Source organism: Chaetodon auriga, chromosome 10, assembly GCF_051107435.1.
Source record: "Chaetodon auriga isolate fChaAug3 chromosome 10, fChaAug3.hap1, whole genome shotgun sequence".
Lineage (NCBI taxonomy): Eukaryota > Metazoa > Chordata > Actinopteri > Chaetodontiformes > Chaetodontidae > Chaetodon > Chaetodon auriga.
In genome coordinates, this window is record NC_135083.1 from 19,400,404 (window position 1) to 19,415,474 (window position 15,071).

General features: G+C 40.6%; 3 protein-coding genes across 5 annotated transcripts in view; 2 read left to right on the forward strand and 1 right to left on the reverse strand.

Annotated features, from left to right (window-relative positions):
- The first annotated feature begins 847 nt into the window (after nt 1-847).
- Nucleotides 848-5,581, forward strand: LOC143327496 (L-rhamnose-binding lectin SML-like). 2 transcript variants are annotated; one of them, XM_076741863.1, is made up of 9 exons: nt 848-997; nt 3,449-3,481; nt 3,584-3,646; nt 3,775-3,910; nt 4,168-4,277; nt 4,373-4,417; nt 4,570-4,702; nt 4,971-5,074; nt 5,274-5,581. In XM_076741863.1, the coding sequence occupies exons 2-9, from the start codon at nt 3,472-3,474 to the stop codon at nt 5,300-5,302; spliced, it is 630 nt and encodes a 209-aa protein (XP_076597978.1). In that variant the 5' UTR covers nt 848-997; nt 3,449-3,471; the 3' UTR covers nt 5,303-5,581. The 2 variants fall into 2 exon arrangements, with proteins under 2 accessions (XP_076597978.1, XP_076597977.1); XM_076741862.1 differs by lacking the exon at nt 848-997 and adding an exon at nt 2,545-2,637.
- lrrc47 (leucine rich repeat containing 47) lies at nt 5,231-9,707 on the reverse strand. The gene is made up of 7 exons (XM_076741861.1): nt 9,101-9,707; nt 8,278-8,736; nt 8,057-8,173; nt 7,728-7,843; nt 7,148-7,250; nt 6,933-7,022; nt 5,231-6,603 (listed from the first exon to the last, which is right to left on the reverse strand). The coding sequence occupies exons 1-7, from the start codon at nt 9,668-9,670 to the stop codon at nt 6,382-6,384; spliced, it is 1,677 nt and encodes a 558-aa protein (XP_076597976.1). The 5' UTR covers nt 9,671-9,707; the 3' UTR covers nt 5,231-6,381.
- A 520-nt stretch (nt 9,708-10,227) lies between these two features.
- cep104 (centrosomal protein 104) overlaps nt 10,228-15,071 on the forward strand; it is a 31,098-nt gene continuing 26,254 nt past the window's right edge. Inside the window, exons 1-5 of one of the 2 annotated variants that reach the window (XM_076741162.1) lie at nt 10,235-10,297; nt 11,357-11,483; nt 11,808-11,981; nt 12,617-12,755; nt 14,529-14,591. In XM_076741162.1, coding sequence (XP_076597277.1) covers nt 11,371-11,483; nt 11,808-11,981; nt 12,617-12,755; nt 14,529-14,591 — 489 coding nt within the window. In that variant the 5' untranslated portion in view covers nt 10,235-10,297; nt 11,357-11,370. Of the gene's footprint in view, nt 10,298-11,356; nt 11,484-11,807; nt 11,982-12,616; nt 12,756-14,528; nt 14,592-15,071 lie in introns of both variants that reach the window. The other variant, XM_076741164.1, reaches the window with a different exon arrangement.

A 15,071-nucleotide genomic window follows, 5' to 3' on the forward strand; every position in this document is an offset into this window, starting at 1 on the left:
ATGTGATGGGTCAGTCAGTATCCTCTGAGCCTGCTGAAGAACAGACTCCTCGTAAATTGACTGGAGGAACTGGTACTCGTTTCTCCCCATCACCTTCATGGTTGTGTGAACCAGACGGGACAACTTAGTTTTTAACTGTACAGAGAGGTTTCCAAACCACGCTGACATGCCATATCTGATCACACTTTCCAATACAGCCTGATAGAATAAAAACATAATCCTCTGGTCCACACCATACACTCTGAGTCTGCGCAAGAAGTTAAGTCTCTGCTGTAGACGAGAACACACAGTTTCAACATGACCTTTAAAGCTGAAAGTGTTGTCCAAGTGCACACCGAGATACTTGTATGAGCATACCTGTTCGATATGTGTGTCATGTGAGTGAACTGAAGCGCTGCTGTGGTCAAAATGTGCAAAGATGAAGAAAACATGATGTGGATCTTTATGCTCTGTTAATCCAAATGCATTCAGATTTTAGTGTCATTATATTACTTTTTGATTTTCGAAACATTGTTTTGATTTCAGCTCTGCTGATGAAGGGTGACATGCAGTTTTTTAACCATCCTGCAGGGGCTTTATAATTTTCGAGGAAGTCCACAGAAAAAAATAACATGATGACTCATTTGTTTGTCAGTTTTCAAGCACTTGGAATTTGTTATTGCAAAGAGCACCTGGAGAACCAGTTTAGGCTCTACTAGAGCTACTCTGAAAAGCTCCAAAGACTGTGTTTTAACTTGCAAACAGAGCATATGGTGCTGTGAGGACGTATAGACGTACATGGAGAAGACTCACACAAACACACAACCTTGAAAATGATGTTAGCTCCTCAGGACAGGATTCTGCAGTCTATGTCAAAGACAGGGAGCATTCCTTCGAGTAAGGAGATGGGTGAGACAGGGCTGATGACGTGAATGAGTGGAAAAACCAGCTGGGAAATTCAATCTCTTGACAGGACGATGACTGATCATCAAAGAAGCCATCAGTAAATAAACATCTTGTGAGTTTTGCAATGCGGCGTGTCATTTAACTTTAACTCTCTTCTTTGTTCGGGGACTTTTTGCGTGTCACCTCAAGGCAAGGCAAGGGCAAGGCAAATTTATTTGTATAGCACAATTCATACACCAGGCAATTCAAAGTGCTTTACAGAAGCATAAAAATACATTAAAATCATACATTTCAAAGAAAGAAAGAAAGAAAGAGATTAGAAGAGAATAGAAAAATAAAAATAAAATACAATTTAAGGAACATTAAAAACAGAAGCCAGTAAAAGACAATAATTTAGCATTTAAGACAATAATTTAGCATTTAAAATGATTACTTTAAGTAAAAGCTGTAGCAAATAATAATGTTTTCAACCCTGATTTAAATGAGCTGACAGTTGGTGCAGACCTCAGGTGTGCAGGGAGAGTGTTCCACAGGTGAGCAGCATAATAACTGAAAGCTGCTTCACTTTGTTTGGTTCTCATTCTGGGAACACACAATAGACCTGTCCCTGATGACCTGAGAGGTCTGGATACTTCATATGGAGTTAATAAATCTACAATATATTTCGGTCCTAGACCATTTAATGCTTTGTAGACCAACAGTAAGATTTTAAAGTCTATTCTTTGACTCACACGAAGCCAATGTAGTGATCTGAGGACTGGTGTAATATGGTCCATTTTTCTGGTGTTTGTAAGGACTCGTGCAGCAGCATTTTGAATTAGCTGTAGTTGCCTAATGGATTTTTTGTTTAGGCCAGTAAAGACTCCATTGCAACAGTCCAACCTACTGAAAATAAATGCATGAACCAGTTTTTCCATGTCTTCTTTGGACAGACATCCCTTAATTCTGGTTATATTTTTCAGGTGGTAGTAGGCTGATTTGGTAATGAGCTTTAACTGGCTGTTAAAATTCAGGTCAGAATCAATAATTACACCAAGATTTCTGGCTTTATCTGTTGTTGTCAGTGACATGGAATTAAGGTGAGCACTGATCTTTGACCTTTCATTTTTGGGGCCAAATACAATCACTTCTGTCTTATCTGCATTAAGCTGAAGACAATTCCGGCATTGATTTGATGAATACACTCACTCAGTGAAAGTAAGGGACTGTAGTCATGTGATGACACAGAAATATAAAGTTGTGTATCATCTGCGTAAGTATGATAAGAAATATTATGTTGCTCCATAATCTGAGCTAGGGGCAACATGTAGATATTGAAAAGAAGTGGTCTGAGAATGGACCCTTGTGGCACCCCACACATCATCTTTTGTCGTTCAGACACATGCTCAGCAATTGACACAAAGTAGTCTCTATCTTGCAAGTAAGATTTGAACCAGTGTAGTACAGTGCCAGTAAGTCCCTCAGGGTACTTCTGTCATGTGAGCTGGCATCACAGGTATTCACATTGTCTACAGCAAGTCATTGTCCTCTTTTATCAGTGTTCTGCCCTTACAGAAAACATATTTGTGTGGCACAGATAGACAGGAGCCAAATGTGCCAAGGCCAAGCTGCTGTTTGGTATGTAGGTCAACATTCTTTGACAAAGCAGAATAAATACAGGTGCATCTCATCCAGCCACAAACAGTCCCACCGCTGACCTCAGACTGTGTCATCTAAAAACCATGCTGTGCTTCAGACTCGGCACCACGCTGCGTGAGTACACAACCTTTAACTGAAAGTAAAGCAATTGTTAAAATTAGTTTTAAGTTAGTTTTAAATAAGATTTTAGATCTGATTGGAGTTTCAGGGTGAGACTGTGGATGTACACACGTTAATGTTGACGGTCATGCATTGCATTCATTTACATAAACTACACTCAATATAATCTTCCCATCAGTTTCAGCTATTTGTGACACAGGTAATTCAGGTTAGAGGACCCTGATCATCTTTTGTGGTTTTGCTCTGAAGTTCAAAGGCTATGGGTGGAAATATTTCATTAATTAGCATAATTACTGAGAGATTTTTTTTTTTTTCCCAGTTGGTGCAGTTGCTGTTTTGGGTTATTCTGAAAGTTCCCTTAAAATGCCACAAGTGACCCAGAAGGCTTTACTGTATGGTTGTAGCTGAACGTGTTTTTTCATTCTTACATGTGGATCCATTGCATGTTTTTCTGTAGTTTGGAGATTATGTACTCTTCATTTGACTCATATTGTAAAATTTGTTAAGATTTGGGGTCCCTTTACCGATGATATCATGCAGAAAAATGACTTGGCTGCAGCTTAGTAATGCAGGATGATTTATGTGCCTTTTTTACAATCGAGTGATGATTATTTGAGTAACAGATAAGAAGAAAAAGGTAAAATACCACATTTACTAATGTGCACAGCTTCTCTGCTTTATGGCGTTTATCATTTGGCTTACATTCAAACCGTTTAGAAGAAGGTCTTTTCTACTTTGACAGAACAATATAATAAATATGTCATATGATTTTTGTCAATGTTTGACAGTGATGTTTCTTTTCCAGTGCTGGCAGCAACATGTTCACTCATGACAGCAGGTAAATGATGTGAATGTGCTATCAGACTGCTTGCGTTTATTTTCTACATACAGCTTGAGGCTTGAACACACTTTCATGCATACTTTCATATCTGTTATTCAGTTGATTCCAAAGAGACAGCTATCACCTGTGCTGGATTCCAAAATGTCCAGCACCTGAGCTGTGGTATGACTGAGCTTTTAATGTCTTTGCATCCATACTGAGAGGAATATTTCAGTTTGATGATTTGATTTGTATAGAAGAAAACTGTTCCACTGGTTTTATGATGTCATTCCTCCCTCGGTGTGTGACAGACACGGGGGTGATCAGTGTGCTGGAGGCACTGTATGGACGTGCAGACCATGAGACCTGCAGTGAGGGCAGACCTCAAAGACAGCTTACCAATACACAGTGCTCTCAAGAGGGCACAGTGGACATCCTGAGGGAAAGGTACGCATTACATGTATAGTAATAGAATGAAAATATACAGTTTTTTTTACTACATGTAGTCTAACTGTGGCTGCTGCTGGCAATGAGTCTCCTGATTTGGTCAATGAGTCAAGCTTCGGGCCTCTCTGCTATACTTGAAATTAGCGGATAAAGTAGTAAAATCTCATCAGTCTAACTTTCTACAGTATTTCATTTGCACTATTTTAATGTGCTTTTGCTTTGTGCTAAAAAGATGCTCTTGATGTTTTTTTCCACAGGTGCAATGGCAAGAAGGCGTGTGAGGTGAACATAGCTTTCGTCGATACCTCTGATCCCTGCTTTGGCACCTACACATACCTGGAAACCAACTACACCTGCTTACCAGCAAGTCAGTCACATGTCTGGATTTAATGAACAGTGAAACAAAGCTGCAGGTTGACAGTGTGGTTATCTAATCAATGGTTATTCGTGGTACTTTGACAGTTCACGCTGTTGCATGTCAGCACTCTTTGGCACATTTGTATTGTGGTAAGACTACATTTTGTCTTTTTTCATTTGTGGAATTTTAATGTGATGAATATTAGTATATTTTCATTGCATATCAACACTTACCTGCTTCCTTTACTCAGCTGCATTTGTGTTCTCTATGCTGAGTTATTTTTCCCTCCTCTTCTTGTCAGATGAAGGGTATGTTATATTTGTCTACGGTGCTGACTATGGACGTCGTGACCAGACTACATGCTCTTACAAACGGCTTGCCTCTCAGCTTCAGAATGTATCCTGCTCAGGCCCCACGAGCAAAGTTGCTGAAAGGTAAACTTGAATGCTCTTTGTTACATATAAGACATCAATCAGGACTTCAGGAGGCAATGTGCTACTGGCACAGACAGATAAGTGAGTTTGAATTACTGCGAGGTCAGTGAATTAGGAAGAAAAAAAACACAGATATAAAGAAATGAGCTTACTAACTCAGATCTGATGAGGTTGATTGCACCTACTTTCACCTTTTTTAAATAACATATTTCATGTGGTTGAAGGTACATCCAAGCCTGCGTTCACTCATGTCGCTCTGTATTTACAGCTGTAATGGGAAAAACAGCTGCACTATCAAAGCGAGCAACTCAGTGTTTGGAGAACCCTGCGCCGGCACTTACAAGTACCTGGAGGTGGCTTATGGATGCCAACGTAAGTATGTTAAAGGCTGTTCACACTGATGAACAGACACTGTGGTGTACATTATGGGATGGGGAAACAGCATGATGCAGAGATATGTCCAGATCATGATGCTTAAACAACCAGCTTCGACAAAAATAAAAAAAAAAGTCTCAGTAATCGCAAAAGTACAATTACTTGTCTGAATTTAATATTTTTGGTTCTTTTGCAGCTTCTGGGCCTGTTCCAAACAAGTCTTAGGCCACGCGCTGAAATCAGTCATATCACAATATACATGCACTGAAGGAATCTGTTTCATTCATCTCTTTCATCTCTTTCATTGGACCTTCTGCTTGCGTCGGGCAAACTGATCAATCTGGGATGCGCTTGATATAAAATGAACGCAAAAAGGAGTAAATTTAATTGAGTGCAATTCATTACATTATTGGCTGCAGCTTAAAGAAAATTGCCAGCACTTTAACGACATGCTTTTAGCACCATATTAAAATCCGTCTCCCTCATTAAAAATTCCAGAATTTATGAGTGTGCTGAGTATTTTTCATTTCACAAGTTTAACTGCTGGACACATGATGTCTCATACACCTTGTTTAAACCTGGCAATAACATGCATCTTGGGTGACTGGTTCACCAGTACTCAGTGCTAAATACAAGTATAAACACCCACCAAGACACACGCGACCACATATCATTTTTTTAGTTTAAATGCTAAAGCGGCCTTTGTCCTTTCAACCTCAACAGCTGAATAGCCCGTACATGTATGTCAGTTCTTTAACACAGTTGTTTTCTTAGCTAGCTGTTAGCCTCTGACTATCTAGTGGAAGTGACGTAAGCACAAAACAAAAGAACAAAAGGAAAAACACGTTTTTTGTCTTGGAGGGGGGCTTTCAGTTGATTAACAGTCATACAAATCTTCCAGTACTACAGATAAATAAGTGAGTCCAGAGTTAAAGTCAACATTAGTTGAACAAAATGAATTTTACCAACAGACAAGTTGTCTTCAGTTTACAAATAATACAAAAATACGGATATTTTGACATACAGTCATGTCATGTTGTCATGTTGATCATGCTTTCAGGAAGCAGGAAGATTTATTAAAGTATTACTACACATGGTTCAAAAAGCTGTACATTCATGAACAGGCAACATTTACGACTAGTCAAACTGCTGCTGGATGCTGTTTTAATCACTACAGTTCCTATTAGGATCAGATTTTCTGCGCACCCTGAAATAAAGGGATGTGATTTTCTGTTACAATCTGTTATATTGACTTCATGTTGCACATGAGCGAGTGTAAACATCAGAGGTTGTCTGGAGCTCCACTACCAAATGACGGTCAGGTTGCTGATGTCCTCGGAGAGGTCTGTCTTTGACGGGTAAACGACCTTCAGGTTGCCGTCATGGTCGACCGTTCGGACCTGCTGGACGATCAGCTCGCTGGAGGTCTCATGGCTGGTGGCCGGCTCTTGTGGGCCGTCCCCTTCTCCGTCTGACCCCGGCTCCTCCTGATGCTCTGCTGTGAACTTGTTCAACTCTGCCATTTTCTGTGATCAAACAGGAAATGCCCTTTAAATGTCCAATTTGTTGTTGCATTTATAAGAGAGCAGAGTGTAAAACTTCATTTCTTAGACTGTCTCTTTTCCTTGATGCAGTTTGTTCAAAAAACTCTCCTGATGTTTCAAACTAAACACTACAGTCAAATCAACCCAACAGTGGAAAACAAGGGTAAGAAAAGAGGAAGACAAGACGTGTCCCAAATCCATACTGTATACGAATTCTATACAGTATGGACGACATGCTAACAGTCAATATAATATTGTAAAAAACTTATTATTTAATGACAGAGAAAAGAGAGAGACAAACTGAAGCTTACTACAATCAGGGCGTCCATAACATGTTTACAGGTCTGCAGGCTGGTTGCACTCGTCACCTCCAAGAACAGCTCTTTGGTGGACTTCTTGATCTGTGAAGTACAATCAGCTGGCCTTGTAATTATTTCTGTTACATCGTGAACAGACGCAGAAACACACGGTGGGCTACACTTCTCTTAAGGGAGGACACACTTATGAAGACGACAAACATACGCACCTTGGTTTTCTCACTGTTGGTAATAGGTGGGAACGAGATCACGTGTCCCTCTGCGTCCACTACGCAGGGATAGAGAGCTTTTCCTTGCAGAATCTGCAGGTATCTGTAAAAAATAACATAATTGAGGAGCAACAATATGAGCTTCAGCAAATGTAAGTGCGTGATGCATTGACCACAGACTGAAAAAAAAACATTAGTGGTATTGATGTTTAAATATGTTATTAATACAGATCACTTACAGATCTTCACATTCTAGTTTTTCTGCACTTTTTTTTTAAATTACACACTGATTCCCACTTCCTGCAGGCACAATGAGAGCTTAATGTGTTCAAGTTAATATGTTAACATACTTAACAATTTAACTACCAACATACTTATACTGCCCTCATGTGTTGAAAAGTAACAACAAGCAGGTTATACAGATGTCTTGTGCACCACTTTCTTGTAAAGTGCTGTCTCTTATTTTGAAGATCAGTGTATGTATCCCCTTGAGTCCAGCCTGCAGTCAACTAATGAGGATCTTTTGAAACGCAGACAGAGACAAAGCTCGTGCTGTACAGGAGGCCTCAGCCGTACTGACTTGTGGAGGCCGCTGACGTTCTGCCTCTTCTTCTGCTTCCTCAGCTCGTCAGCCTCCAGCTGAAGGTGTCTTATCAGCTCCACGGCCGTCATCTCCTTTCGACCCAGTGGCGCAATCTAACAAACATTGTATTCTTAAGTGAAATTCAGACAATTTTTTAAGAGCTTTTCAGTGACAATCACAGTGAGCCGCTCAGCAACTGAAAGAAATGGAAAAATTAGACGCACACGCACACAAAAAAACTAAAAAATATCTTTTTTTTTATCAGATTACTGCAAAGGATAGGGTTTTTATGTCTAGCTGGCATTAGAATGAGTTTGAAATCATACCTTCAGCTGGGTAGGAGGTTTGACATCATAAATCAAGGGAGCTTTGAGAAGCTGCACGTCATGAGTTGCAATGGTTGCGGTGGTCCTTCTACCGCACAAGTCATCATGGAGTTTTGTCTAGAAAAACAACATGTGAGACGCTTTTGGTGACTAAACTGCACACCTGGATATTTTATGTCATGCACTAACAAAATGCCACCTTGTGAGGGCTTTGATCTTACCTGAGCCACCAGGAACCGTTTGAGAGCGTTCCCAGGCTTTAGGTTCATGCCTCTGACCACGCAGCACACCAAATACGGTCGAACATCTTTCACTTCTGCACTCACTTTGACTGTGAGCGCCTCAGGACCATCTGAAACATGGAGAACCCTTACCACCATCTTGTTCAGTTCCTCCACCTCTTCCTGTTCATCTGCCACCTTCTCCTTCTTCTTCCTCTGCTGCCTTTTCCCCTTGTCTGCGTTGCGACTCCTGTCTGCATCGACTCCATCCTCTCCCTGTCTCCCTTTTCCTTTTCCTCTGAGGTAGTCAAGGATGGACTTGGTCTGGCAGCCGTTGACCATCTTCTCCAGACGCTTGTCGGTCAACTTGTTGCACTTGAAGTTGATCTCCTTCAGCTTGGGGCAGTCGCTCAGATCGGAGGGGATCTCACTCAGCTTGTTGTTAGAGAGGTCCAGCACCTGGAAAGACAGGCATAAGGAGGACAAAACCATGTGCATGAGTTGAGTTTGAGACTCTGGAAAAGAGCTATTGTGTTACATAAAGGAAAAACGACAAGAGGCAAGTGTATTTTGCATTTATGACGGTTGTGTGGCGGTTGTTAGATACTGGAAAACCTCGTTAGCTCTAATTTAAGACCAAACATCGTGGCAGCTCATCTTAAAGTCGGAGTACATTTGATCCACCCAGAAGAAGTTTTCTTAAAGAAAATCGCCACTAACTGATGAGATGAAGTGTGTATGGAGCGAATTATAAATTCTTCCGAATTCACCAACATTTACACTCATTCCGTTTATGTTTGTGTTTCGGTGAATTTCGGCTGACCTTCAGAGCAGATAGCTTGTGGATGTCTCCACTCAGCTCGTTAATGGCGTTGTCAGAAGCGATCAGTGTGCTGAGGAGATCCAGCCGCTCGGAGAAGAAGTCAGCGGGGAAACGTGTGATGTGATTCTTGGAGATGTTGATGGAGGAGAGCTTGGTACACTGGCTCAGTCCCTCTGGCAGCACCTCCAGGCTGTTACAGCTCACATTGAGAGTGTTTAGCTCCTTTAACTGAGTGATTCCTTCTGGCAAAACTCCGAGGTTGTTGACTGAAAGGTCCAGGACCTTCAGGGACTTCAGGTTACCGACGACATTCGGGATGGAGGCTAACTTGTTCCTGCACAGGATGAGGCTCTGGAGGTTTGTCAGATGCCGGATGTCCTCGTGGATCGCTGTCAGACTCGGACACTGGCTAACCTCCAGATAATTCAACAGTGTGAGGGAGTAGATCGCAGAGTCGAGTCCCCCGTTTGAGGAAATTCTCCCGTCAACAGCTGGACCCTGTAAAACCAGTTCACGTCTGTTCCCTGTCGCTGCTTTCACTATTTCAGGCCACTTCTCCATGTCACCCATGCTGCGAGACACCAATGGTCAAGATGGCCAAAAAGACATAATATCCGTTTTAATATTTCAAAATAAATGATATGACAGAGCCGCCATGGTAATTGTGCAGGTCTGCGTTAATATTTCAAAAAGTATAATCAAGACAAAAGTTGAACAACTTGGAAGAATGACTGCTACTTTGATTTGCTGACCCGTCGACGTACCGCAATACTATAAGCGCACAGAGTTTGAAGTTACCGCTGCATGCGATGCCTTTATTTTGCCAAATATTTGACTTCCTGTTGTCACCGACCATTTTGCTCTGCTCCACCCATGGACCAGGAAGAAGTTGTGAAAACACATAATATGTATTAAATGTATAAATACATACATAAAATGTATTTTGGATATTTATCGATATTGTCATAGTCTCAAGAAGTAGGCAGACACGTAATACAACCAGAGATGTTAAAGCTGGCTTTAACAACTAACTGCTGATCTCAAAAACTACTTGCACGCATATAAAACTACATTGACCACAATCCATTGCGGCTCGCGACAAACCTTCCATTGCGCATGTCCGCGCTGGTTGTTGTCAGCCGTGGTTATGGAGATGAGATGGAAGGACGGGCTGTCAACATTACGGTGATGTTCGTGGTAAGATACTTTTGAAATACGCGCAACAAAACTTGTATTCACTGTAAAATATATACTAACAAACAGTAGGGCATAACGAATGACAGTTGTCAGCGTATTAAATGGATTTTAGGTGGTGAAAATACCTTTAAAACACAGCTACTGTAAGACGAGGAGATTGAGTAGTTAACAGTTAGCTAGCTAATGCCCCCCGCCCAACATGTGTAAGTCAGCAAGAGGGATTTCTCTGTCCTGTACAGGGGGCCGGAAATATCCAGGATTTGCCCGAGAGAGAACCATACGCCAAATTGTATGCAGTAAACTGGGCTGTTTAATATTTTCTGTCTACTGTCACAGAGGTAAACCTTTAGCAAAATTTTAAGCCTCTTGCATTCATATTTACTGAGTGACGTACATTCAGTTCACGCATGCTGAATAAAGCACGACGTTACAATGATTAAACTATGATTGTTCAATAGGCGTAATGTTTTTCTTTTATTGTTAAATTAAGGAATTAGTCTATTGTTTCTGCTCTATTCTGTCAAAAAAAAAAAAGTAATTGCTGTCTAATTGCTGACAAGTTTGTTGAACATCATATGGAAGAAATGTGTGATGTGACACTGTAGTTTATAATGGGACCATTACCATAAGAGTTCTGGCTGGATTAGGAAATAATATTTTCTCAAGTTGTAAGTGGTTTAGATGGACACAGTACTGTGGCAGTCCTCTAAGACATTATTTAAATGTGGGTAGGTAAAATTTTCAGTACTAATGCTGATACAATACCTGACACATCTGACCTACTGTATGCTTTTTTCATTAGTTCACCTTGAGAAATATACAAATGTTGTTTCCATAAAACCAGCACAACAAGTACTTGTGCACTTTTTGGACACATTTTATCTGATAAACAATAAAGTCAGTCTGTCAGTCAGACATTATGTCAGTATAATGGGAAATGCAAATGCTCATAAACACAAATTGGACTGCCCAGGCCTGTAAAATAAATAGATAATGTGAACTCAACATTAGCCTTTTCATTCATCATTGTCTCTAATTGAATTGTTTGTATTATGTCAGTGCCCATCAGAGGGATGCCCAGAAAGATAGGATTCATTGTGGTCAACTCTTCCAGTCATGAGGACAACTTCAGTGCCAAGGAGCTCATGGTCCATGCACCCACAGTCAGTGGCTGGAGATCCAGCAGGTATATTGACACAGTGCTGTACTTTCAAAAGCATCTCACATTCATTGATGACAACTTCTTCCTAAACTACAAAAGCAATAAACAAGTGCGAATTTGCAGTAGCTCTGACCATATGCATGCATGCATCCACACATTCATGCTTTCACACACAAACAACCTCACTAGGCATGAACAGTTAATCAGCTGTGCTTTGGCTCATGACCAGTCTTTCTATAAAATCTTGTGCAAGTCCATGAAACCGTTTGCCTTTTTCATTAGAACATTTGTACATGTCTTTGATCCTCTTAAAGAAACTCAAAATTGTGTTTATCAACTATTCTGCAGGCTGTGCTCCTACCCTCAGCACATCACCCTCCAGCTGGTGGAGAGAAGTAGGGTGAAGAAGCTGCAGCTGCTGGCCCACCAGTACCTGATCCCAGCCAAGGTGGAGTTCCACATTGGAGACACCCTTCCTGAAACCAGCACACCAGGGTTCCCTGCACAGCTTCGTAGACTTGGGTGAGACTGCAGACTCTGCAGCTCAGTTTTGACTTGCTCCTTTTTGCATGTTTTTATTAGAACTTGACATTAGTTTACATGTTGGTTTAGGAGATACACAAACACAAACACAGGTCCTTTTGAAATGTTCAAGTGATCAAATGGCCAATGCTGTCTGACCACAACTGACCATACCAGAAAGCAGGTACATGCAGACAAGCTCTGTGGTAGTTCTCTTGGATCTCCAAAAGGCATCTGATAATCTAGATTGTGGCTTATTGCTGCACAAGAACCAATAGTTATAGTGAAGCAGCCATCAACTGAGTTCAGTAATGTGTCATAGGTAGATATCAAAAGGTGGATGTTGATGGAACAGTGTCTGGTCTTAAAAACATAAATTATAGGGCCCCTGAAGGGTGTGTCCTGGGGCCAAAATACATGCTTGTTAGCAATTAGGAGTATAGCCACCCTCACCCTTGCCCAAGGCAAGGTATTGCCCAGTGCCATGAAAAATTGAGTATGAATTTCCCCACATAGGTAAGTGAAGTATCCGTACAGTATATGATCGCAGAATTACAATGTAGCAATGTATTTTAGTCTTGTATTTCTCAGCAGAGGAGTTGAACTGAAGAGCAGCACTCTCACTCTCACCACAGGTACGTGTCTTTATCAGATAATGAGAAGACATGCTTCAAAGCCCGGGAGCTGAAGTCAGTCCATGTCGATGCCATCGGAACATACCTGAGAATAACCTTCCACAGGAACCATGTCAACCGTTACAATCACTACAGTCAGGTAGACGATAGCAATGCACTGTTGTGAAATAACATTTAGGTGTTGCCTTCCAGAGCTAATAGGTTGTTTGCAGATGACCACGTCACTCTTTTGTTGTGGAGCAAACTGCGGATGGAGGGCCAGAAGTGATTTTCTGCATAGGAAGCACCATAATGCACATTCAAAATGACCATGTTTTGTGTAGTGTGCTGCCTCAATAGCAGCAAAACATTCAGTTCAGCTGAAAAATTGTTCCTCTTCATAAAATAAAGGTCACGTAACCGCAAACAACCTATTAGGTTACATTAATGGGGAATAAATAACAAAATCTTGTTTCAAAAACACGCAGTCTCACCATTAACAGCAGCTCTAGCTGCAGCCATTTCTGTAAACAGTATCCTTCAAACGTGTGTTTCACATCATTTCAAGTCATTGCCTGTTTTTCTGAAATACCTCCCAGTGTTTGAAACACACAGAGGTCATTTTGTCTTGACTGCTGCTGCATGATGCTCTGAGCAGCACTTAGCCTGCCATCAGTCTAGTATCCAATAGCAACACAGGCTACAGCCCCCATCTCAGATGATAGTCTAGAGTCTCATGATTATTGTCTTGTTGTGGGGAAATGAGAGCATTTTAAAGACTACAGTAAATGAAGCTGATAGATACAGCATGTTAGACAATAAACCATTGCAGAGTAACTTGTGAAGGATCACAGAAAGTGCTCTGCAGGTAGTTTAAGAACGTCTTCAAATATCAAATTGTGTGGCTTCATTTTGAAATATGCAAATTCATTTCCTGACATCATCTTCATAAGTTCATGCTTCATAAGCTCATTTGCATTTTCATTTCCAGTAGTGCTAAAATGATGAGCTGACTAGTCATTTAGTTCATTGAAACCATTCTTTTGTCAAGCAAAAATGCCAGAATATATTGGTTAGCTTCCATTTAGTACCTTTGGGGTTTTTAACTGTTGATCAGACACAGCAAGACATTACTGTTCGCACTCTGATGTCATGTGATGGGCTTCTAACATTTTTAGAGACTGGACTATGAATCAAAACATTGATTTTGTAATAAGCCATGAAAGTAATATAATAGTTGCTGCTCTGATTTTAAGCATTTAAAGGCAGTTTTTCTTCCAGATTCGTAGCCTGTTCCAAATCCCATGAAAATAACACAACTAACAATGCGTTCGTCTGTCTCTCAGTACTTCCCTACCCCGTCGGTGCCTTTCAGTCCCAAGCTCTGTTAGTTCCTGCTGAAATCTTTAAAAACACGTCTCAAATTTCTGGATTCATTTTTAATCAGGCAAAATAACTTCGTAAAGCAGCTGGGCACTGTTGCTTTAAACACATTTCAGCAGCAGATTAATACATATTTGGGACTTTAATCAGTGTTCACAGCGCTGGAAGTTTAAGGGATTGATTCAAAATAAACTGCTGTGTGTGTGTTCATGGTAATGAAGGAACACGTCAGCCAGTGCAGCAGTGTGACTCACTGATGTGTTTTCAACAGTTTTTGGACAAACAATGGAGCTCCGACTCACAGTGGAGTAAGATGTAACAGGCTTTACACAGTCAATACATTGTTGTCATATTGTTGTCATATTGTCTTTTCATGTGATTTTATGATAATGATAAAAATATGTGATATCACCAGCCTGGTACTTGAAAGTAAAATACTGACCTGTTCAACATCCAGCACTCATCCATTTATCACATGCACTAATTTCTGAGTTTCTCTCACAGTTCTGTTTCCTTCAACCACCTCACCGACATCTCTTTATGATTTCAGGTTGCTTTGGTTGCCATTAATGTTCTGGGAGATTCTTTGGATGGCAATGCTTTTAACACACTTGTAAGTGAGCGCTCTCCATCACCTGTCACCCATCACTGAACTTACACCTGCACAGCAGTAGGTGGTGCTGTTGTGCTGTGATTTTGTGAGCCATTGCTCTGTCATCAGTCACTTAGAATAAGGTTGACTGATTGTTTCCTCATCCATCCACTGATGGTGCAAACACTGTGACAGTTTGAACTATTCACATGTTAAATGGGAAATAGGTCTGTTAAACAAAAGGGGTCAAAGTCTTTCTCACATATCATATCACACATGTTGTTGCATATATATTTTCAATACTACATTTTGAGGTAGTATTTGATGGTTTTGTTCTATCAGAGAATTTTATGGAGAGGATATACTGGGTTGTATAGATATAATACATATATAAGTAGTATTTATTCATATTCATTGATCAAAAGAGACTGTATAAGCATGTCTGTATGCACACGTGTTTACCTGAATGGTGTGTTTGTATATGTGTCAGGAATGTCGTAA